The sequence below is a fragment of the Castor canadensis genome, chromosome 11, assembly GCF_047511655.1.
Source record: "Castor canadensis chromosome 11, mCasCan1.hap1v2, whole genome shotgun sequence".
Taxonomy (NCBI): Eukaryota; Metazoa; Chordata; class Mammalia; order Rodentia; family Castoridae; genus Castor; species Castor canadensis.
In genome coordinates this window covers 84,800,786-84,825,869 of record NC_133396.1, presented here as the reverse complement: position 1 = coordinate 84,825,869, position 25,084 = coordinate 84,800,786, and the positions used below count along the sequence as shown (strand labels likewise).

The following is a 25,084-nucleotide window of genomic DNA, read 5'->3' as shown; positions in this document are numbered from 1 at the left end:
ATGAGAAGCAGGCTACTATTGCAAAATAGGGCTCACCTCATTCTTACACTTGAGCTACATAAACTTTCTCAGAATATCTGATTCTTAATTGCAAAATCACAGTGGAAAAATTGTTCTGTCCCTTATTCTGTTGTTCCAGTTGAATACTGATTTAAGAAAATGAGTCATTGAAAAGACAGAGGTTAATAGAGGGGTATAATATATGTATATATAGACATATTACATTGAAACCCCCTGAATAACTATTATATACTGATAAAAACATTTAACCACCCCCTAAAAAAGAAAAGGAGTCATGAGTCAGCAACATAAATTCTCTTATTGCTTTAATTTTTTTAAGTGCTGATGATCTATCAAAGCTCCACGTTTAATTGTGAGTATGATCTCAGCTTGTGTTTGGAAGGCTTAAGCAGTGCCATTCAGAACACTTTCTTTGTACATGATAAGAGAGACTTACTGAATCAATTATTAAAGTTCAGATGAAGGTCTTTGTCTTCTCCAGTACCCTCTTGTCCTCTGTTCATACCCTAATGTTAAATTGAAATGAAAGTACCATTTATGTAAACATGTAAAGAGGGAACCAATGAAAGATTCTTCCAATAATTTGTATGGGATTATACATTTCTTTCATTCTCAGGTTTACAGTATTTTATGAAGAGTTGCTGAAATCCACCTTAACAAGTTAGTTTAGATTTGTCCGTCCTATTCTATGAAGAAGAAACACTACGTGGTTCCGCTTGCTCTTTCTCATGTCAGTTCTTAGAAAGTAAGCAACTTGAGCTGCCAGAATCAAGCAGGTGTCATTCAGATCATATGAATCCTAGGGCAACCAACCTGTTGGACAAGTTGCTAACTCTGAAGTCTTGAGTCTAGTCCCAAAGATTATGGAGTATCTTTGAGGAACATAACAGCACTATTGTACAGTTAACTATTCATAGGCTACCTATAACTTAATAGGAAGACTAAGAAAACTGTAACTATATTTCTTAAAATTCTTCAAATGAATTGTGTGTAGTTGATTTGATTTCTGGCCTTGAGACATATTGGAAAGGTAAGATATTTGCATCTCGACTTCAGTAGTTTCCTTTTCAAGAACACTTGGAATATTAAATGCCAAGTAAATAAATTAAATGGAATAAAAATGAAAGTAATGTGTCAAAGTGAATACAAGAAAAGCCACAAAAAACTAGTCTGTGTGAGAGCATAAAAAAGAATTAGATTAATTCAGCTAAAGGATGAGAAAAGATATGATAAATCTATTAACAGAGAAACATAATCATCTTGTGTTACTAAGAGATCATTTTTAAGAGCTTGCTTACTTTGTATGGTTATAGAATACATACAAGCATTTTCTCAAAATATAAAAAACTAAGCATGTCATAGAGAAATTGTATCACATAATATTTGTTTACAAATATTTACAAGAGATTTTATGAATCTCTGTGACATAGTTGAAATTTAGAGATTTTTTAAAGAATTAGAATCTTTATCTTTTTCCTCTTACATGTCATTTGCTGCATACATCCTGAAATTTTCCCTGAGTCCTTTTGCTTCCACTTGAAATTCAGTGAAATGTTTACTTTATTTTCCTGAAACAATAAATGCCATACTATTTCAAGAGTAACATCATTTTACTTATAAATACTTGCCCAGCTATAACTGCTAAATTTTTTATATGCTTGTGGTATTTTTTATTTTACTTATTCTCTTCCTCTGTGAAAACAATGCTCAATGGATGATTGATGATCAAATATTATTGGTAAAAATGTTTTAAATGGGTAGTTTTTTCCCCCAAAACAACAACAGAAAACATTGTATGAAGAAGAAATCCTAGGAGTTAACTGCTGTCGTTACAAGAAATAAAAACTAATCTTTCTTGGAAACACTTTTTACCTTATGCAAAACAAAAATGTGCTATATGGAAGGAATTTATTAGAATGTAAAAGGTAGAATTCTAGTGGAACTATAACTGTTTGTCTCCTGTGCCTTGGGAAAACTGTTTAGGTCAACCCTAATAACACCACTTTATTTTTGTTTTGTTTTGTTTTTTAAATGGAAGGATATTTAAAATCCTGGTCCTCCTTAAAAGGAAAATTCGGTTACTTAACAGTTTTTCTGAGAAGCACATATTACTCTGAATAAACTAAAATGTATTTGACAATGAATAAATAAATAAAATAAAATGTATTTGACAATGAAATTTTACTTAATAAAAAATAGTGAGCTTGAAAGGTGTGGCTGTTTTATTGCTCTAAAGTGTTGTGAGTTATGACAGCTTCCCAGTAGAGTTCTCCCAGTTTCAGAAATAGTAAATCTAATTTGATTTCACTTAGTTCTTTAATTAATATCTAAAGGTAGACTTTTTCTTGTTTTCCCTGACAAATCTGTGTCTCAGGAGAATAGAAACTATTTTTTAAGGCTCTTTTGAGTTTAGTCTAAATATTGCTTATATTACAATAATCATCTGGAATGATCATTTCTCAGAAGAGGTGATCCTAAAGTCATCAGTCATCATTATTTCTCAGGGAAATGCAAAGTTAAACCAAAATGGGATCACACCCCCACCAAAATGTGTAAAATGAGAAATACAGAAAATACCAAATGTTGCTAATGATCTAGTACAAAAAAATTCATGCACTACTCCTGGGAGTGTAAGTTTGTGCAATTACTTTGTTGAACTATTTGACAATTTCACAGTTCAGCAATTCTCTGTGACCCAGCAATTTCTTTGCAATTGATATACCCAACATAAGTCCATATATAGGTTCACAGAGAAACCTATACAAAAATGGTCATAACAACTAAAAATCAGAAACGACCCAAATGTTCCTCAGTAGTAGAGTGGATAAATTGTAGTTTACTTATACAGTGGAATTCTATATAACAATGAAAAAGAACAAACTACTGCTTTGTACTACAGACTGCACAAATGATGAAAGGCAAGGTGGTGATAATCTTTATGGAGATAATGACTGCAAAGAATATATAAGGTAGGCTTCTGAATGTTGGTTATGTTTTATTCTGCTTTTCCAGTGGGTTTTTTAAAATTCAGATGCTGGTTTCCTGGATAAACTCCATTTGTGAAAATTTGACCCCTATATTTGTTACATGCACACTTTCCTGAATATATGTTATACTCAAGAAAATTTCCATTTTGTTTAAAAACACACACACAGAGACACCCTAAAACAAGGACAAAACTCCAAAACTTGACAAGTTTCCAGGATGATGGTATGATCCTTTTTGTTTATGCAGGAGATGAGGCATGACACCAGGTTTATTTTCACACTGAAAGTTGTCCATTCTATATGTGCAATTAAGGACTTTGCTGTTTGGGATCATTTAAGAGATTAGCTAGGGAAAGCATCTGCAAGACATGTATCCTCAATAAAATTCAGATTTTACTAAGCTCCAAGCTTCCTACATGGAACATCAATCTTTATATGCCATACCTTAATTTTAAAATATTTAAAAATATTTTAAGGTCTGGCAGAGTGGCTCAAGTGGTAAAGTGCCTGCCTAGCAAGCATGAATCCCTGAGTTCAAATCCCAGTACTGCCAAAAGATGTATACCAGTAACATATATATATATATATGTTAAGATAGGCATGTGCTTATACTGAGCACACTAATTTTTATGTAATTATTAATGAGTAAATGATATTTACTAAGATTTTAATAAGAGCTTTTCATACTTTTGACATTAATATTTTGCTTTACAAATATTTCTAAGCTTTTAAAGGCTACATGATTCTTTGTTATTGGAAGAAAAATAAAAAATTTTAAAGCAGCTTTCCATCTCTGTAAATGTGAACGTGTCCAGGACAGTAAATGGAAGTTGATAAACAAATAATAATTTCCTTCTTTTTCTTCACAAAAACAAAAACATGATATGCTCTTGAACTCTCCTTTCTTCTCTTCTCAGATTTATATTGGCTATTCCTGCTATCTATCCTGTTTTAAACAACTGAAATACATGTTCAGTTTGTTTTAAGTGGAAGAGTGTAGTCGAATTCTGTTTCTGAACATGTCTGTATAGACGTTTTCTCCAATAGTTTTTCCATCTCTCACCCGTTACACTCAAACTCAGTGTTTTCACGTTAGCGTGAAATTTGTATTACTGTATAAACAGTTACCACAAACTTAGCAAGTTTAAAAAACATTTATTATTTCACAGATGTGAAGTCAAAGGAGAATCTAGCTGATTCTCTGTTCAGGGGATTACAATACAAAAACCAAGGAGTGGGCTAGGCTGGGTTCTGATCTAGAGCTTAGAGTCCTCTTTCACGATTGTTTTGACTGTCAGCAGAATTAATTTCTTTGCAGTTGTAGGACTGAAATTCCTGTGTTTTGTTTGTTTTGCTCTATTTTGTTTTTCCCTAGTTGTTGGCAAAGTGTTACTGTTAGTTACTAGAGTTCACCTTTAGGTCCTATTCCCACAGATTTTTTTTTTTTTTTGCAGATTTTTGAAATATTTTCATATACATCATGAGGTATTTGGGGATGGACCCACCTCTAAATATCCAATCCATATATGTTTCATATACACCTCATAACAACATCCTGAAGGTAATTTTATACAGTATTTTTATTATGCTTTTGTTTTGACTGGGACCCATCACATGAGGCTGTATGTGGAATTTTCCACTTGTTACTTGTTTGCACTCAAAAAAGACTTAGGTTTTGGAGCATTTTGGTTTTGGATTTAGGGATGCTCAATTTGTATGAACAGAATCATACAATTTTTTTAAGTGTTAGGAAGCACATCTCACAAACACTGGGCAAAATAAAAACACGGATAGGGAATTCCTAGTAAAAAATTCCATGTAAATAATGGCATCAAGACTAAATAAGGCATATGCAGGTATTTATTTACAAGTATTACTTTAAGGGTCAAAGTAAAAGCCAGTAGGGAATGTGGTATTTACTTTCATGAATAATATAACCATGAACATTGAATTTTCTATTTCAGTTTGTAGTTGTTCTTAGAGTGCTGTATTCTCTTCTGTGTGCCATGTCTAAAAATTCTTGAAACTTTTTGATGGTAGAAAGGTTAGAAAAAAGATCTGGAAGAAAAGTTAAAGACATTGAAGTTCAGTATGAGGAACAGAAATACAAAAACATGTATAAAAGTAGTCACCAACTATTTTGCTTATTGATTAAGTGAAGGAAAGAGAAAAGCTGGTAGTGTATAGAATCTCAGTTAAACACAGAGAAGAAATCCATCTGTTTTAGCCTCTAAAACTGAGGCTTATTCTTTGTGTGACATCATATATAAAGTAAATTCTTACTTTTCCTGAGGTCAAATATATACCATTTTAAGGCCAGAGAAGTAAATCAAATAACTTTTCAAATTTCTTGCTACCCTGCATATGAATGGCTTTATAATGTTTTGTAATAGTGGAACTTCTTATGTGGGTCTGTTTTAAGTTAAATCTTAATTCAAAGATTAATATTAATAACCGTGGTTTTTCTAACCTATTCAAACGAAGCCCAGATATAAAGTCTGCCCCTTTTCTTCACTCCCAAGAATTCTCTTATTTTCTGTATTTGTAACAATTAACAATTAACAAGTAACAATTAGTATTTATTCTTCTAGACTCTGTGTGTGTTGATGAGTGCAAATAATACATGAGCATACAAGTTTTTCTGTGTTGTCTATAGGATTAAGTAATACATATTGTTTTAATTTGCATTTTTACTTCAGACTATAATATAGGGTCTCTGTTTCTAGTAATAGTGAACCAGATTTATTAATAATCCTCTCACTAAAAAATAACTTGAAAAGTAGGTAAGAATTTTTTTAACTGTCTTCTTAAAAGCATCAAAGAAATACTTCTAAACCCACATATCTTGACAAAGAAATCAAAATGGATATTAGAAAATATTATATACGTCAAAGGTAGAATAGATCTTAAAAGTGAACTTTTTAGCCTTGAGAATATATGTTAGAAAACACAAAGAGCTGAAAATTAATATTCTAGAATCCTTGTCATAATAAAGCAGGAGGAAAGATGTAAGGAATTAATGAAATAAACATGTAGCAGAGAAAGTGAAGAAAGGTAGAGTCAGTTATTTGAAGACATAAAACTAACCAAACATCACACTTAGTGGTGAAAAGCTTTCCCTCCTAGATGAGGATCAAAGCCAGGATACACTTTATTACACCTGCTAGTTCAAACTATATTGGAGGTCTCTATGAGTATAGTAAGACAAGAAAATGTATAAGGGTTAAAAAAAGATAGAAGCTTTCCATAATTTACAGGCTATGTGCATGTTTAAAAACCAGTAAATTTTTACAGATACTGAGTTTAGCAAGGTTGTTAGATACAAGTTCATAAGCAAAAACTAACTGCATTTCTATATATCAATAATGAACTGAAATTGAAAATTTTAAAGGTCCCATTTACAGTAACAAAATGTCAACAAGATAATGATAAATCTAAAAGTAAGATATGTAGAGGATCTCAAGAGTCAACAATATAAAATTTTATTATAAAAAATTTTAAATAATTGAAAATAGAAATATACTATGTTCCTGGAATTGGAAAATTGGTTTCTAAGGTACTAATTTTCTCCTAAATCCCTCTGTAGAGTTGATATATTCCCAATATAAATATCTTAGGACTTTCTAGAGGAATTTTATTAATGGACTAAAGAATGTATATGCTATATGTCTATGCGAAAGCTTAAGGATGGTCAAAAACTCTTAAAGGAAATAAATTGGGAAGATTTACTCTCTAGCTATTAGGACTTTTTATAAAACTATAGTAATTGAGACAAAGTGGCATTTGCCTTAAAAATAGAATAAATATTCTTCAATGGAATAAAATAAAGAGTCCAGAAACAGACCTGTGCATATATGTGCAATTTATTCATAATTCACACTGCAGAGTAGGGAAAATGTGGTCTTTTCAATAAATGGTACTGACTGAACTGGGTATCCGTATGAAAAATACAATAGAAATGGATCCCTTTACAGCTTACGTAAAAATCAGTTCTATGTAGAGTGTAGACCTAACATATAAAAGGCAAAGTAGTAACACTTTTAGAATATATCACAACATTTTCATGATCTTAAGAGAAATAATTACTGAATCAAACAGAAAGGCATTAATTGTAAGGAAGAAAAAGGCAATTTTTAACAATGTCTTTTCACCAAAAGACACTACCAAAAGAGCAACAAAGAAATTGTACCAGAATATACCCAGCAGTCTGATAAATTAACAAAAAAGACAAAAACCCAATAGAAAAATGGGCAAAAGATTTAATAGGCACTTCACCAAAGAGGAGGACCAAATAATCATGTACGTTTGAAAAGGTGCCCAGCCTGATCAAGGAATCCCAAGTTAAAACTGAAGAAAGATACCATCCTGACAAAAATTTTAGAATCTGGTGATACCAAAACTGTCAAGCATATAGAGCAATGGGGACTCTTACATGGCTAGTGAGAGTAAAAATTCATACTTACTTTGAGAAACACTTTTATCTAGTAAAGTAGTAAATAATGCTAAACAGAAACATGCTTTTGTACATGAAGTGTCCACAGTAGCCCCAAACTGGATACAGCATTAAAAAAATCAGTAAAATAGGGTTTAAAAGATGAGACAATCATTAGGGTATGGTGGTTTACACTGTAATCCTAGTTACTTGGGAGGCTGAGATCCAGAGAATCCCAGTTCTAGGCCAACCTGGGCAAAAAGTTCAGGAGACCCCATCTCAACCAACAGCTGGGGCTGTGATGCATGCCTGTTAACCCAAGCTGTCCAGGAGACTGAGATCAGCAGGATCACAGCTGTTGGCAAGCCCAGTACCCCTACCCCTACAAAATGCAAGACCTCATCTCAACAGAAAAAAAGCTGAGCATGGTGGTGTATGCCTGTCATCCCAGCTATGGTGAGAAGCATATAGGAGGAATGCAGTTCAGACCAGTCTGGGCAAAAGGACCCAGGTTATTCTTCAGAATAACCAGAGTAAAAAGGGCTAGAGGCATGGCTCAAGTTGTAGAGCATCTGCCAAGCATACATGAAGTCATGAGTTCAAATCCCAGTACCACCAAAAATTAAAAACTAAAATTGTGCTATTGGAGCATATTTAACGCTATCAGGTATTTCACCATATAATCATAAATTTTAAAAATAAAAACAATTGTATATATATTTGCTTGGAGTGTTTGTTTTCAGACAGGGTTGTTGCAAACAATGTTTTAATTCTCGCTGCTGTAATATTACAGTTACCACTAAACTCCACATTTGTATTTTTATGCTATTTTCTATAGAGTATCATTTCATAATGAAAATAAAAGAATATATAGAATATGTCTATTCATTTCAGTATACCTTTACCTTATATCTTTAAAGGCTACATGATACATATGCCATTAGAGATTTATCTGTTCTCCTGTTGGGACACATGAGTGTTTTGGGTCTTTGCAGTTACTAGCTTTGTACATATTTCTGTAGGATTGACTCCTAGAAACAGAATCAATGTTTTTAAATACCTTTCAGATTTGTTCAAGGTGTCTTTTTGGTATTTGAAGCCTTTAATTTCTATGTCACTCAGTATGTTTCACTTTTCCTTGTAATTTCTAGTTAATGTCATGATTAAAGATGCCTTAAGTTTAGATCTTTATCTAAAATTTATCATTGGTTATATGAAATAAGATTTCTTTCAACTATATTGCCAGTTGTCTCAACATACTTTATTGAATGGTCTGTTCTTTTGTTTGTTTGTTTGCTTTTTGGTGGTACTGGGGTTTGGACTTAGGACTTGTCTTGCTAGGCAGGCGCTCAACCACTTGAGCCACTCTGCCAACCCCTTGAATGGTCTATTCTTTCCACACTGATTTGAAAGTTACCTTTTATGATCATCTAAATGCCTATATGTCTTTTTCCAGATTCCTTTTCTGATGCATGGATCTGTTGTTTTATTCCTATATCAGAATCACAGTGTTTTAATAACTATAGAGTTTAATATATTTATCTTACTGATATACCAAAGTAATTTTTCTTTTCAAAATGTCTTTGGCCTTTTCTTCATGCATTTGCTTTTCCAAATGAATTATACTATCAATCTCTCCCTCAACCTCACAGTCAAAAAGAAAAATGTATATTGACATTTCAGTTGGAATTATAATGAATGTGAAAGTTATTTGGGAGAGAACTAACTTTATACAGATTACTGTTACCATTTTTAAGTTTATATAAAGGGCACATTTTATATATTCTTTTGGAACTTTTTTCCCCCTGCAATACTGGGGTTTGAACTCAGAGCTTTGCACTTGCTAGGCAGGTGCTCTACAGTTTGAGCCACACCTCTAGCCCTTTGTGCTCTGATTATTTTGGAGATTGGTGGGAAGGTTCTCCCTTTTTGCCCAGGCTGCCTGGATCATGATCTTCCTATTTATGCTTCCTGCTGTAGCTGGAATGACAGGCACATACCACCATGCCCAGCTTTTTTTTAGTTGAGATGGGTTCTTGCAAACTTTTTTTTTTTCTTTTTGGCACAGGTCATTGCGCCCAGCTATTTGTTAACATGGAGGTCTCACAACCTTTTTCTTTTCTCAGGATACCTCAAACCATGATCCTCCAGATCTCAGCCTCCAAATACATGTTTTTATTCCAAATAATAGCTGGGATTATAGGTGTGAGCCACCATTGCCCAGCTTCTTATGAAACTTTAAATTTCAGTTTTACATTACTAATATCTTTCTATATTGTTGCTGTTGTTCATTCACTTGAACCACTGTATTGTTTTTAATACATTAAATATCCCAAACAAATTTAGATTAGAGTTGAGGTTAAGGCTAGTGTTGGAGTTTGAGCTTTCATTGAAGGGTACTGTATTTGGTTTGGTAAATTTTGCTATTGTTATCCATGCTAGTATGAACCTTCTTGTATGTCTTTTATCATTTACTGGTGCTTTCTTGTTAGTATATACCTAGGAGTGGAACCTCTTAGTTTTAGAATGTATAAATGTTCAACTTTAGCAAATATTGCCAAACTGTTTCCCACCAATAATATATATATATATATGAAATCCTGAGGGTTCCACATTCCGCCTAATACTTGGTACTGTCACAGTTTTTATTCTTGTCATGGAATGAAGATTTGATTGGTTTGCATATCCTGATTATGAGTAATACTGAATATTTTTCATAAGCATGTAGTTTTATATGCTAATACTTTTATGAAATTTTCTTTTATATCTTTTGCCCACTTTTATATTGTGTTGGTTGTGTTCTTCCTATATGTATAAATATATTATATATTATACATATATGTTGTATATGTAATTATGCAATATATAATATATACATATTATATACATAATATATGAGTTCTTTATATGTTGATATAATCTTTAAGCAGTTTTGTGTATTAGGAATATTGTCTTTAACCTTATAACAGTTCTTTTTTTTTCTTTTATTTTTATTTATTTATTTTTACTTTATTTTATTATTCGTATGTGCATACAAGGCTTGGGTCATTTCTCCCCCTGCCCCCACCCCCTCCCTTACCACCCACTCCGCCCCCTCCCTCTCCCCCCCACCCCCTCAATACCCAGCAGAAACTATTTTGCCCTTATTTCTAATTTTGTTGTAGAGAGAGTATAAGCCATAATAGGAAGGAACAAGGGTTTTTGCTGGTTGAGATAAGGATAGCTATACAGGAAGTTGACTCACATTAATTTCCTGTGCATGTGTGTTACCTTCTAGGTTAATTCTTTTTGATCTAACCTTTTCTCTAGTTCCTGGTTCCCTTTTCCTATTGGCCTCAGTTTCTTTTAAGGTATCTGCTTTAGTTTCTCTGCATTAAGGGCAACAAATGCTAGCTAATTTTTTAGGTGTCTTACCTATCCTCACCCCTCCCTTGTGTGCTCTCGCTTTTATCATGCGCTCAAAGTCCAGTCCCATTGTTGTGTTTGCCCTTGATGTAATGTCCACATATGAGGGAGAACATATGATTTTTGGTCTTTTGGGCCAGGCTAACCTCACTCAGAATGATGTTCTCCAATTCCATCCATTTCCCAGCAAATGATAACATTTCGTTCTTCATGGCTGCATAAAATTCCATTGTGTATAGATACCACAATTTCTTAATCCATTCGTCAGTGGTGGGGCATCTTGGCTGTTTCCATAACTTGGCTATTGTGAATAGTGCCGCAATTTAAGGTATTTGGATGAACAAAAGTATATAATAATATTTATTGACAAACCCATCCATCTTTTTATGGTCAGTATTTTTTCTTTCTTTAAAAAAAATCCACGCACAGGAAATCAATGTGAGTCAATGCCCTGGATAGCTATCCTTATCTCAACCAGCAAAAACCCTTATTCCTTCCTATTATTGCTTATACTCTCTCTACAACAAAATTAGAAATAAGGGCAAGATAGTTTCTGCTGGGTATTGAGGGAGTGGGGGGGAGAGGGATAGGGCGGAGTGGGTGGTAAGGGAGTGGGTGGGGGCAGGGGGGAGAAATGACCCAAGCCTTGTATACACATATGAATAATAAAAGAAAAAAATCACTTTCCATTCGCAAGGTTGCAAGATATTTTCTACTAGGAGTTTTTTGTTTTGTTTGCTTTGTTTCATTTTGTTTTGAGAGAGGATTGTGCCTATTAATAAATTTTTCCTGGTACATTTATTGAACATTCATAGCTTTCTGCAAATGTCTTAAATTTTTCTCATTAAACTTATCCCTAGTTTATTGTTTTTATTACTTTTTTGAGTGGGATTTTTTTTTAATTGACAATTACTGGTATATTGGTAAAGTCATTTCTGTGTACTTACCTTTATTCTAATCATCTTATAAAACTTTTTATTAATTTTTAGTGTTCTAATTAGTTCTCTTGTCCCCCTCTGCCATCCCCTCTTAAGAATACATCTTAATCCCTCCCTTCCTTCCCTCCCCTTGTTATTTTTCTTGCCATAGATGTAAATGCCTTCTGTGTGTGTTCCAGTGTTGGTTCTCATCAGTTGAGGGTTATGTATTCTGTAGAGGGGCAGGCGCTTAGGGATCTTAGCCATTGCACAGTTCTTTGATGTTGGAGAGCTAGCATCCATGGTTCAGAACTGGTTATCTTTCTGTGTCTTTTCTTTACATCCTTACTCTTCCAGACATCAAGTCTGCAGCTGCTCCACTGCTGTACCTTGGTCAGTGTATTATTTCACCAGGGTTGCTATAATAAACAGCCACAAACTGGGAGGCTTAATTAACAGAAATGTATTATCTCATAGTTCTGGAGACTAGAAGCCCAAAATCAAAGACTTGGCAATTTCATTCCTTCTAAGGGCTGTGAGAGTAAATCTATGATAGGCCTCTCAACTAGCTTCTGGTGGCTTGCTGGTAATCTTTAATGTCCCTTGTCTTATAAAAGCATCACTTCAATCTCTGCCTTCATCTTCACATGGAGTTCTACCTATGTGCATCCATGACAAATTTCCCATTTTTATAGGGATGTCAGTCATATTTAATTATAGTCTACTGTAATGGCCCCACCTTAACTAATTACATCTATGGTGGTTCTATTTCCAGTAAAGGTACTTTCTGAATTAGTGGGGATTAGAACTTCAACATACAGGAGACACAATTCAACTCATAATAGTCAGATTCCCCCTCCCTTACCCAGCACCTACCCAGCATTTCTCCAGCAGGTCTACCACTCCAGCTTTCTAACCTGGAATGAATTACTCTTCAGATATAACCACTCTTTGCAAGTCAGTCTCTTGGTGCTTCCTTATTTTGTTGTCAGAAAGGGTTGAGAGTATTCCTTTCTAGGCCAGCAACTACCATTTTGGAAGTTGATCCTCAAATCCTCATTCGAGATAACAGGAAGAGGCCACCTTTTTTTCATTATTGGAATTTGACCTCATCCTAGGCAAGTGCTTTACCACTTGAGCCATGTTCCCAGTCCTTTTTTGCTTTTTAAAAGTTTATTGAGGTTCAAATAGTAGTAGAGGTATTTTTTGTACTGGCAGAAGACTATTCAGAGGTATTAGAGAGTATTTGTGAGGAATTAATTAGAAAACAACCTAAATTTTAATAATAAAGAATTTTATAATTAAGGTATAGTTAGGCAAATACTATGAGACAAAATTTATGAAAGATAAATTTAAAGTCAATTATGAACAGAAGTACTCACAGTAGGAGTTTTATAAGTATCAAGCCTTCCTATCACATTTTAAATATGACTGGGTTAATAACCTAACTTTCCCAGTTATGTGTTTATTACATCAACAACTCCATGATCGATAATTGCTACTTCAAAAACGGTCAGCGGCATGAGCCACTGCCTACTTGAGGCCATTTCCTGATAAGCCCTGAAGAGGTATTTGAGTCCAATTATTTTATAATTTCTTTTAAATGTGGGGCTACTTAGTCTAATTTGAGATTATTTAAAACTTGAGGCCAAGGAGGGAGAGGAAAAGGGAGACTAGTGGAAGGAGTGAATTCAAGTATGATATATTTAATATATTGTAAGAACTTTGTAAATGCTACAGTGTACCTCCACCCAGAACAACAATATTTAAAAAACCTGAGGCCAATAGGAAATGTCCAACTTTACATTCTGTTTGAAAGGCAGAGAAGAGGAAGAATCATGCCAGTCTGTGAGCAAACTAAATAGGGAATAGATTATTTACACAATTCTGAGCCATGATGCCTCCAAGTAATTAAGTAGCCCCTTACTCTTCGTTTATCATGCCCTTATAGGTTAGACCTGTACTAGTAAGAAGAAAATAAAATGTATCCTTTACTAGGGTTCTGTTTAGTTTGACTGAATGAAAAAGAGTTTGAGAATATTTTGTGTCATTAAATCTGGATAGATAGCCAACTCTGACAACAGTTAATAGAGTTGAGAGTAAATACAGTGGTTTAAAATTACTTTGTCAATATATAGGTACGAGAAAATAAGTACAGCACACTTAACTCTTCAGAGAATGTGAGAATGTGAGTTAAGCAGGTGCACTGCCTGTCTTTCTTCTGTAAAAAGGTTCAGTAAATGTGTACTTGAGATGGTGAATCTGTTTCAATTTATGTGCTGATTCTGACAACTCAGTAGTAAACAGGCATAGCCCTGTTGCTGTGCTTAGAAATCTAAGGACATTCTCTGGTTCTGAAAGAAAGAATACTGTCATCATTCTAGTGTATATCTGCAAAGGCCACTGATGTATGCCCCATATTTTTTATCTTTCCAAAATAGATCAGGGTACATTCTGGTGAGAGGAAAATTGTACAGCCTTTATTCCTTTAGCTTTTATCCAAACTAAGAAAAAGTGTACTTCATTAATATTTACTATAGAGATTTAGAGCCCAAGTACGTGACCTACAATAAATATGTTCGTGCCAGAGACATGAAGTTTTCATTGATGAAGCACGCTATAAAAGGAGTGCAGACCATGGACCTCTTGAGACACGTCTTTTCCTTACTCATCTTTGTATTGCACAAATATTATGTGTTCCATTGTTATGTGAATACATTTCCCAAGTAAGTTAGTAATGTAACTCATTTAACACCTGTGTAACCCCAGCTACTCAGGAGGCAGAGATGGGGAGGACTGTGATTGAAGGGCAGCTTGGGAAAAATAGTGAGACTCCCATCTCAATAAAAAAAAGTTGGGGGCTGGAGGAGTGACTCAAGTGGTACAGCACCTGCCTAGCAAGTGTGAGGCCAGGAATTCAAGCTCCACGACTGCCAAAAAAAGAACTAGCAAAAAGCTGGGTGTGGTGGACCATGCCTGTAATCTCAGCTAAACCTGAAGCATAGGTATGAGGATTATGGTCTGAGGTTACTCCTGGGTAAAAACACAACACCCTATCCAAAAAATAACTAACGTAAAAGGAGATGGAGGCATGGCTCAAGTGGTAAAGCTTTAATGTTTCAAAGCTCCCTCCCCCTCTTTCTACATTTAAAAACACAACTATCAAAAAATTTCAGTATATCTGTTGTCACCTGAATTGTTATACACTGCATCAAGATGTGTTCAGAAAACATTCTTGATTTAAAAAAAAAAACACACAAATTTTTAATTTCCTATGGTTAGTTTTTAAATCTGTTACAAAGAGCTGGAACAAACATGGATAGATATGTAAAACATATTTGACCATAATTAGTATCTATTTAGTATTTATGTATTTATTTATTTGTAGTTCTAGGGTTTGAAGTCAGGGACTCCTGCTTGTTAGGCAGGTGCTATACTGCTTGGCCACACCCTCAGCCCTCATTGTAGATTTGATTGGTATTTTCTGATATTTAGTGATGTTAAGCATTGTTTCATAAACCTATTGGCCATATTCTGATTATATAAGAAAACATACACTATTTGTCTTTCTGAGTCTGGTCTTTTTTGTTGACATGATTACCTCCAGTTCTATCCATTTTTCCTGCAAATGGCATAATTTTGTTCTTCTTTATAGCTGAATAAAACTCCATTGTGTATACATACTATTTTCTTTATCCATTCATCTATTAATGAGCACCTAAGCTGATTAATATACCTGTTGGCCATTTTTATGTCTTTTTTTGAGAAATGTCCATTTAGGTCCTTTGCTCACTTTTAAATCATGTTATATATTTTTCCTGTTGAGTTGTATGATTTTATTTTGGATATTAACCACTTATCAGATATTTGGCTCACTAATATTTTCTCCCAATCTGTTGACTGTCCGTTTATTTTGTAAATTGACTCCTTTGCCCATTAACTTTTATTAGGTACCACATACTCAAATTAGATTTTCTCCTAAGCTCACCAACTGTTGTATTTTTCTCCTAATAATCCTACATTCCCTTACTTTAGGGTCTTTACTTAAAATGATGGGTAGAAATTGACTTGCAGTAGAAAATTTTTCAAACACAGCATCAGTCTCAATAAATGCTTTTAGGGTCAAATAACTTTGTCAAATATCTTAATGAGGCATAGAAAAATATTTATTCATTTGTGTAACAACTATGTACCAAACATTGCACTAATGGTCAGTGAAATCTGTTTGTTAAAAGATACTCATGATAAGCAATCAGACTTAAAAATCTTTTATTGGCGAAAAAGGCTAAAACAAATGTCTGTGTACTGGAAAATTCAAGTTGATATTTTCATTCTTTCGTATTAGTAACTATGAAGTCTGTCTTCCTGATTTTGCTACTGATTTTAGATTTTGGTATAATTTTCTCACCTTTGTTGTCGTCTCTTAGATCATTGATCAAGTAAAACAAATTTAGTTCCTGCTTCATGACTGTTCACCATCTTTCATACCTCACTTACCCAAAGTACCTAAAAATGCTGTAGAAACTCATTTAATATAGAAAGTGGTTTAGAGCATCAACTCTCGAACAGGAACATCCATCACCACCACCCCCCTGTTTGGCTGTATGATTCTGACACTTTTCTAAACCTTAGTTTTTTCTAAACCTTAGCTTTCCCACATACAGAATGAGGAAAACGTCATACAGCCTCACAGACTGTTATGAGTAAATGAAGTTAAACATGTAAAGCACTTGACATACACAACACATTGGACCTGTTATACAAATTATTGTTGGGCCTAAAGATAATTAGAGAAGATATTATCCCAGTGATTTCTAATTTGCTTTCAGTCATAATAATTTTAGGTGTATTAGGTTTATCCATCCCTGTACCCACTAAATATGTATTAGCTACCATTTGCTTCATATTAAATTAGATGCTAAATAATATATTCAAGAATTGTATACACTTAAGATAAAATTAATTTTATAGTCTAACTTTATTTTAGGGGAAAACTAAAATTAAATATTTATGCATTATCTACCTTTTAGATCTTTTTAAGGACTTGCTTGTTCATTAACTACAGCTGTCATTTTAGTTAATTTTTTTCTTAAAAGAGTATAGCTTCAATATTTAAGGAATTTAATTATCTTTAATTTCAGATAGTCATCACCTTTCTTAAACAGAATCTGCCTTTAGTCTTTGGCACATTTCTTTTGAGTACTTATTTTATAATAGTTACTAACTTACTTTTTATTACTTTACATTTATGTAAAGTATCTGAAGGATATCAAAGCACCTTCTATCTATATACTAAAAATTTCACAGTAGTAATACATTTCATATTACTAACATCCTTGTTACTCTGTGGCTTTGCATGTCCAAAGTGTTGGCCCCTAAATCCAAGTAAATGAAAACTCAGCTTACCTTCATCAGTGTCATTAGCTTGATCATATAAGTCATATAAGTGGAAGCAAAAACCACGTGAGAGCATTCACTGATAGGATATAGAAGTAGCTTGAGGTGTATATGTATTTGGAGTACTATATAAAGTGCTGAACTGTAGATTTCAGAGTATTTAATTCTGTTCCTATCAGAATAAAATGTTGTAGCTTGACATTTACTTTAAGCTTCTTTGGAGAAAATTGTGGTATGTATCTGAAGGAATAACAAGATAGAAGTGCAGTCACTTTACCTGTCACTTATTTTCCTTTTTAAAAACTGGTTATTCTTTGGATTCTTTATCACAACAGTATATTGAATGTTAGCACATTCAGTAGAAATTAACTGATTGTTAATATATTCAATAAAAATCCCTCAAAATTTAAGAAACATTATTTTATCATGATAGGTAAATAGCTGGTAAACCTGGAAAAGGATGTGCAAAAGTACCTGTAGTATTCTTGCACATTTTTACTAACTTTCAAACTATGTCAAAGTTTCAAACTTTTTTGGTCATTTTTTTTAAGCTTTAAACTGACTAGAATGTGTGAAGTTTTCAAAAATTTATCTCCACCAAACTTGCCAACTTAGATATAATTTAGGAATCTTGTGTCATATATTATATGTCATATTTCAGTCCTGAACCATGAGTATCTAGTGTTAATCTTTTCCCCTATACAAGAATAATACAGCAGGAGAAAAGAGACTCAGTCAGTGGTTTTGGTTTCATCAAGAAGAATGAAAATCCAAGATGGATGAGGAGGAGTGGTACTTATAAAATAGGATCATAACTCTTCTTCTACAGCATTTTAAAAGCCTTTGTGACAAAAAATATAAAAAAAATTATATGAGACATCTATATTGGATATTCCTTTAAAGTTTTAGTGCTTCCATACAAAAACTTGTACACATATGTTCATATCCATCAATAAAATATTATTTGGCCATTAAAAAGTAATGAAGCACTGGTAATTGCTAAAACGAATACACCTAAGGGAAAGAAACCAAACACTGATGACTACATGTTATATGAGTTTATTTATATAAAACATCTATGTTAGACAAACTCATAAAAACAAAACTTAGTAGTGCTAGGAGCTTAGAAGTCGAGGAGAATAGAGAGTAACTGCTACTGAGTAGAGAGTTTCTTTTGGAGGTGATGAAAATGTTCTAAGTGTTCCAAGGTTAAACAATAGTGATATTTGCCCAGTTCTATAAATATATAAGAACCACTTCAGGGCAGGGGTATTTAGCTCAGTGATAGAGTTTGTCCTTGGCATGCGTGAGGTCCTAGGTTTAATCCCCAGTACCCCCACCAAAAAATTTTTTTAAGGTGAATTTTGTGGTATGTGAATTATATTTCAGGATAACCATTATTACAAAAAAAAAAATTTCCTTATGTAACATTCCTGCCTCCAAGTCTTGTCACCAATTAAGAATAAGAATCAAAGACATTAATTTTGCATGACTTCAGGACTTCACAGACCTGATATTTTATATTTTTCTTCCTCATTCCAGTGTAGCTGCACAGAAGCTCTTGTTGGTTCTGTGTCTCTTAATTGGTTGTTCCCTCTTTCTACTTCAGGACTTAGTCAAAAGTCAACCTCTCGATGAGGTCAACTGACCAACCTCTTTAAAACTGTAGATGTCCCCAACATAAATTATACCTCTTCCTTGGTTTACTTTCTCCTTGGCACTATTTACCATCTAGCAGTGCATATTTTACTTTTTTATCTTGTTTATTCTTTGCTATTTTCTATAGACTATAAATTCTATACATATAGAGATTTTAACTTTTGTTCACAGCTATATAACAGTGGTTGGCATTTATTACCACTAGTGTTCTTAAATGAATGAATCTGAAAATAAAGAATATTAAGTAATTGAAGAGGGAGCTATCTATTCAGGGAAGTTTCATTGTTTTATTTTTAAAGAAAACTTTACATAAGAAGGCCTAATTCATGCTGAGTTCTGATTGTGAGCAGAAAAAAACAATGTGTTATCTTACATGCTGATAAAATTTCAATACAGAACCTTAACCTGGGTGCTTCATTTGCTAACTCAATTTACAGGGAAGATTTGTAGGCTGGAATATTTTGATGATCTTTCTGAGTATACAGTTTTTTTTTCCTTTGGTATAATAAAACTAATGCTGTGACTGTTTAAATCAGGAATATGTAAGATTCCATAGTATTAAGCTATGTTTGATATGTGGAATTATAATCTCACTTTTAATAATATATTTTCAATAAACATTTACAAGTCATCTACTATATTTGGGCATTAAAATCTTTTTGAAAAAAATGAATTGAATGCAGTTTGTGCTTTCCAAATGCATGAAGTATAATGGAGAAAACAAGTGCTATATAAACAAGTAATTTCAATAAAGGAGCATTAACAATGAAGTAATAGGAGCATTAATTATGAAAATATGGATGCAAGAGCTATTAACTCTGCTTTTTGGTTGTCAGGGAAAACATGCAGAGACAATATTCTAACTGAGTCTCAATGAATCAGCTTGAAATTGTCATTAAGTACATACGTACACACACACACACACACACACACACACACACACAATAGTGATACCCTCTTTGAGGTGCCAAAGTCATTCATCAAAAATCTTTGAGCACCTACTGGTTATAATGTCCTAGACAGTAGGAATACACAAATGAACAAAACAAATTAATTTTTCTGCCACTTTTAGTGAAGCATGCAAAGGCATGGAAGCAAGGCTGAGTACAGCATGGCTGAGACAGGGGAGTCTGGGTCCCTCCCTCAGGAAAAGCCGCATCATACTTACAAGTTTGAATGTGATCATCCAGGCAGTGATTTCTAACCTGGGCTACTGGTGTGCCATGAAGTCATTGCAAAGGGATTATCCATCCATGATAAGATACCTATGGATTTTCATAAAATGTCTTTCACAGTAATTTACCACTACTTTCCAATTTCATGTAGTTATTTTGAGTAATAAAATCAAAATTTACCTAAGCATGAGTTCATAATACTTTTTGGCCTTTGCTTTATATTGTGTGGTACGATAGCTATAACTACTTTTAAATACCTGTGAGACTGTTATCTTCTGCCAGTTACAACTTTTAGAACAGCCAACTTTGCAAGTATTTAGTGAGCACCTTCTAAATATGTGGTACTGATCTAGTGACTAGCATTACAAAGATTAATATAAAACAAGGTCTATGTTCTCAGGCAACTTACAGGCAAAGTGAACTAGAATACAGCTGAAATAATGAAGGCTGAAGTAAACATGGAGAGAAAGTTATAGATTCAGGATATATTAAGAAGGTGCTAACTCTTAAACAATGAGAATCTCGCACTAAGTGAAGATGCCTAGAATAGAAGGAAAAAATAGATTATTGGGAAAGGAACTGATATTTTATTAATATAGGGAAAATACCTATTTTTATTAAAATACTATTTTCTTATAGCAACAAGCCTAATCAGTCTCCAGAAACAGGGATATTAGTAATATAAGGGTCTCTGAACATTATCTCCCTCTTTTTCTCTGCCTGTTAATAAGGTTTAAAACTGTGAAATCATCTTAAATCAAACCATGTAAATATGTGATATAAATCATATGGAAAGTTCATCTGGATCTGACTCCTTCACAGTGACAGTGTAAAGTGACAGGAGTCAAAGAACAATCATTTGGTATGTTGGTGATTTAACAAGCTTACTTCTCTACCTCTTTCAGATTTCAGCTTTATTTCCTTCAATCTCTCTCTCTCTCTCTCTCTCTCTCTCCCCCCCCCTTTTCTTTCTCACAAAGAAAGAGCTATTGACTAGAAGCCCAGAATTGCCCCCAAGTTCCGACCACCAGCTCGAATTCTTATGAAGTGGACTTGTAATATCCTTAATGTTGCTGTTGGCAGTCTGTTACAGATTCCATTATTGTCGATCAATGCAGTCGCCATGCGAGGTGGGGGAGGGATGAAGGAGGAGAAGAAAGGAGGGATGAGAGCTTCCTATTCACAGATTTATCAACCTGCCTTTGCTCACAGGAGCTCTTCCTAAAGGGGGCTGGGATGCTATTGAAATCACTAAAGCAGGAAGGGGTTAAGGGGGTACAGTGCTGTGGATGACTGAAAGGAAATTTGAAAACCTTTCTCCTCTGAACAAAACAAAATGCTGAGTTTGTTCTTTTATCTTTGTTTTTGTTTGATGATGTGCTTTACTTAACTGATTAGCTATTGTGCTGTCTGGTTATCTAAGCTGCTTCCACTGTAAGAACCTGTTTCTTTTTCTTTGAATGTCTTTATTCTTCATTTTCCTGTGCTTTCTCCTATCATTAAACACAAATCATTATTCAATTTTTTCCTGGCTTTTGCTTTCAGGCTGAAGCTTAAAACCAAGAGACAGAGGACAGATTGCTCTTCTCTTATTTTCTACCACCCTCTTTTAACCCTCTCTATTTCTTCCTCCCCCTACTCCCACCGTTGTATTAGATTGATGTCACAGAGACAGAATTCAGAGTGGAAGGAGGATCACATTTTCTCTTTCATCATTATAGCCTAGCCAGCAGTTTAAGTGTTGGACCCCCCAAGAATTTAGTCTTTGTATCCTTTTTTCCCCCACTCATCATTCAGTAATTGTGCTCTGTATGGAAAAGTTTTCTGGCTGGAGAATGAGTCTCCTTTCCCCTGGTGATGTGGCGGAGTGGTTGGATAGTAGCACCGAAGAGGAGAAGAGCCTTCTGTCATTTCTGGGTACGGTAGGGCTTGCTTGTTCTTTTAACCCTTTGTTGTCCAAACTTCTTACTTTGGAGAATAATACCCCAAATTTTATAAATTCACCTTTGAATGATTAGAGGGTGGGAGGATTAAGAAAATATATTTAAGTTGTTTGCTTTTCGGGTTTTGTTGGTGTCTGTGGAAGTAATGCAGTCAACACTGGCTGTGAGAAATAAGAGACAGTTTGCTTTGCTGTAACAAAGAATACTAGCTCCATACAAGACTCTTCATATCATCTGGCCAGCTGTTCATGGTGTTTAGATAACTTCTCCTAGCCAAAATACATTGTTTTACTCTATTCTCAAAACAGTGATAGTGAGACTTGCTGTGTGAGAGTGGAAATTGGCTATTTGAGCATAAAAAGCCAATATAGGAATCAAGAAGTAGCTTGTATGAAAGTGTGAAATATTTGTAATGCTCATGTCGGATTTCTTCTGAGCGTATAAAATAGGACATACGGACCAGCCATTACTTTAACTTAACATTTATGGATGCTTTTTAATAAATTTTGAAGTAGCCATTATTGAGTGTGGAATTGTTGATATAGTAAAACATAACTGGGAAAGTTAGGTTATAAACACAACCATATCTGAAATGTGATAGGAAAGCTTGATACTTACAGAAGTCCTACTGTGAGTACTTCTGTTCATTAATAATTAACTTCAAATTTATCTTATCTCATAATAAACTTGCCTAAATAAAGCTATACCTCTGTTATAAAAGGACAAAAATTAGGTAGTCTTCTAATTCCTCCTGAATATTCACAAAGACCTTTGGATAGTCTTCGGCCAGTTCAAATGACTCTACTATTATTTGAACATTTTTCTTATATTTAGCATAAGTTTCTATTTGTTTTATTTAATTCAGTTTTGTTGCCAATCTTAGCATTCTGTAAATGATTTTATTTTCATGCAGTTTAGATATAAAGGGTCATTCTAATTAGGTCTTTTCTAATTTTATACTTGGATAGATATATTAAGGTGTTAATTTTTTTTATCATAGCCTCATTTATCTTGGGCATTTGAATAACTTTATGAAATATATATGCCTTTTAAGTCTTGGTTTCTTTAAAGCCAATCTCATTTGTTTCCCATTTCCCTCCCCTGACACATGCACATGTATATATACGGAAGCATAAGTTGGGGGAGCATCAGTGAAGAAAAGCAAATACAGATATCCCTAAGTAAAACCAAAAAGTTAGATCCTGCTTCCTCATAGGAAAGGAAGGCAGAATCATCATTAAACATCTTTTCCTTGCTCTTGAATACCTTTACAAATTCAAACTATCTAGCCTTCAAATCCTACCTCACTCCACCCTGTTATCTCACTATGCCTAGAAAGAATATGACCAAATAATAGAGATGAGCAAATAAAAAAACACCCAGATGAATCCTTGCTTCTGTCCTCTGATTAGTGAATTAGTAAATTCCCTTAATTCCTATTTATCCACAAATGGAGGTAATAAATGCAAAGGATATTGGAACTTACTTAGAAGAGAACTGCTAATTTCTATAAATTAAGTAATCAATTCCCAATTATCCACCTAATAGAAGGAAACCTTACATGAGTAGTAGATAAAACATAGGTAAGTCAGGGTCATGATTCTGCATAAAGGCTACAAAAAGTTCAGTTGCTAAGTGAATAGAGAACCATGTAGCTATCCCATGCTCTGCTGTGGCAGGGATAAGCCCTAGATGTCAGCAAATCTTATTTTTAGGATTGAAGCTTTCTCCCAACCATAGGTAGCAAACATCTCCATTTGTGGTAAATGAATATTTACTAAACTTTTGCTCCAGAAGCAGGAGCCAAAGTCTCTGAAATGTAGCTTGTGATAGCTTAAGGATTCAGCAAAACCCTTCCAGTGAGTCATTTGCTAATATAGTTACCATTAATGAGAACACACTTTTCCCAATGAAGATACCAAGGAAAAAGTAAATAAATGAATCTGCTTTATGGTGAATATAGAATGAAAAAAATCAAGACATTGTGTCAAGGAACCTATCAAACTGCTTTCTTTGCTTATGGAATCTGAAAGCACATTTTAGTCTAGAAGAAGAAATGTAAAAAAAAGTTCTTTGTGGTGGTTAGCCTCTACTTCAATAACAACCTAACTGATGTTCAGGCCCTCTTATTAATTTAACACATAGCCAGTTTGGTGAAACTTCACAAAACTCTGCCCTGTTCATTATTCTACTCAAAAACCTTTCATGATTTCTTTGTCCCCCATCAGACAAAGTTTTAAAGACCAAATATTCCTACTGAGAAACTTATTTTGGCACTTCTACCTGACATTCCACCGTTCGTTTGGGGAGGATTGCCAAAATTTAAATTGATTAACTTTCTATCTCTTGAACAAACATTTCCCTTTCCTACCATTGCACATGCTGTTGTTCTGTCAGTACTCTATCCCTGATTCAAAACTTACTCATGAATAAATACAGTGTTTAAGGTGCTATAGTTGGCTACAAAGAAGTATACGATAAAGAAAGCTATTTGTGAGAGACAGTTTGACTGGAGAAAATATGAACTATGAACAAGTTAAAATAGAAAGATTAAATGATAATTCCAGAGAAAATAAAGCAGAATCTAATTGTGAAATTATATTTTCATGCAAAAATTGCTTTAGGAGTTTGTAGACAGGAGCCCTCATTTCTGATTAAGGACACTGAAGATTGCTTTACAGAGATAGGATTTAATGTGAATGTCAAAAGGGTAGAGTAGATTTTAATGAAAATGGTAGGGTTTTTTATATGAAAGAGGTGTCATGAGGAATATTAAATTATTTTCAGGTTCAATGAATAAACTGTTGAAAGGAATGGAATTCATGTAAAGGAGTAATAAGAGTTAACATCTGAAGGGTATTTGGGGGGCTCACTGCAAAACCTTTCATGACAGGCTAATGAATGGAAATTTTATGCTGAAAGCAGCAGAGAAGAATTAAAGATTCTATGGCAAGAAAAGTATATGTTCAAAATGTTTGTTAGGAAGGCATATTTAAAAGCAACACTGTAGAGGAAAAGACTAAAATCAGTTAAGCCAGTTTGAAAACTATTATAGTAGTCCCAGTATGACAATGCCACCATCATAATATTTCAGTCCCTGTATTATTATTTTTACTTACTTATCAATAAAACTAGATTATGAGTGCCT

At 33.9% G+C, this 25,084-nt stretch overlaps 1 protein-coding gene across 7 annotated transcripts in view; it reads left to right on the top strand.

Moving 5' to 3' along the window:
• The window catches only part of Rasal2 (RAS protein activator like 2), a 330,973-nt gene that overhangs the window by 199,408 nt on the left and 106,481 nt on the right, over positions 1-25,084 (top strand). Inside the window, exons 1-2 of one of the 7 annotated variants that reach the window (XM_074047359.1) lie at positions 21,102-21,123; positions 21,791-21,910. The exons of the other annotated variants lie outside the window; for them this stretch is intronic. Coding sequence (XP_073903460.1) covers positions 21,117-21,123; positions 21,791-21,910 — 127 coding nt within the window. The 5' untranslated portion in view covers positions 21,102-21,116. Of the gene's footprint in view, positions 1-21,101; positions 21,124-21,790; positions 21,911-25,084 lie in introns of those variants that run through there. 7 annotated transcript variants of the gene reach the window in all.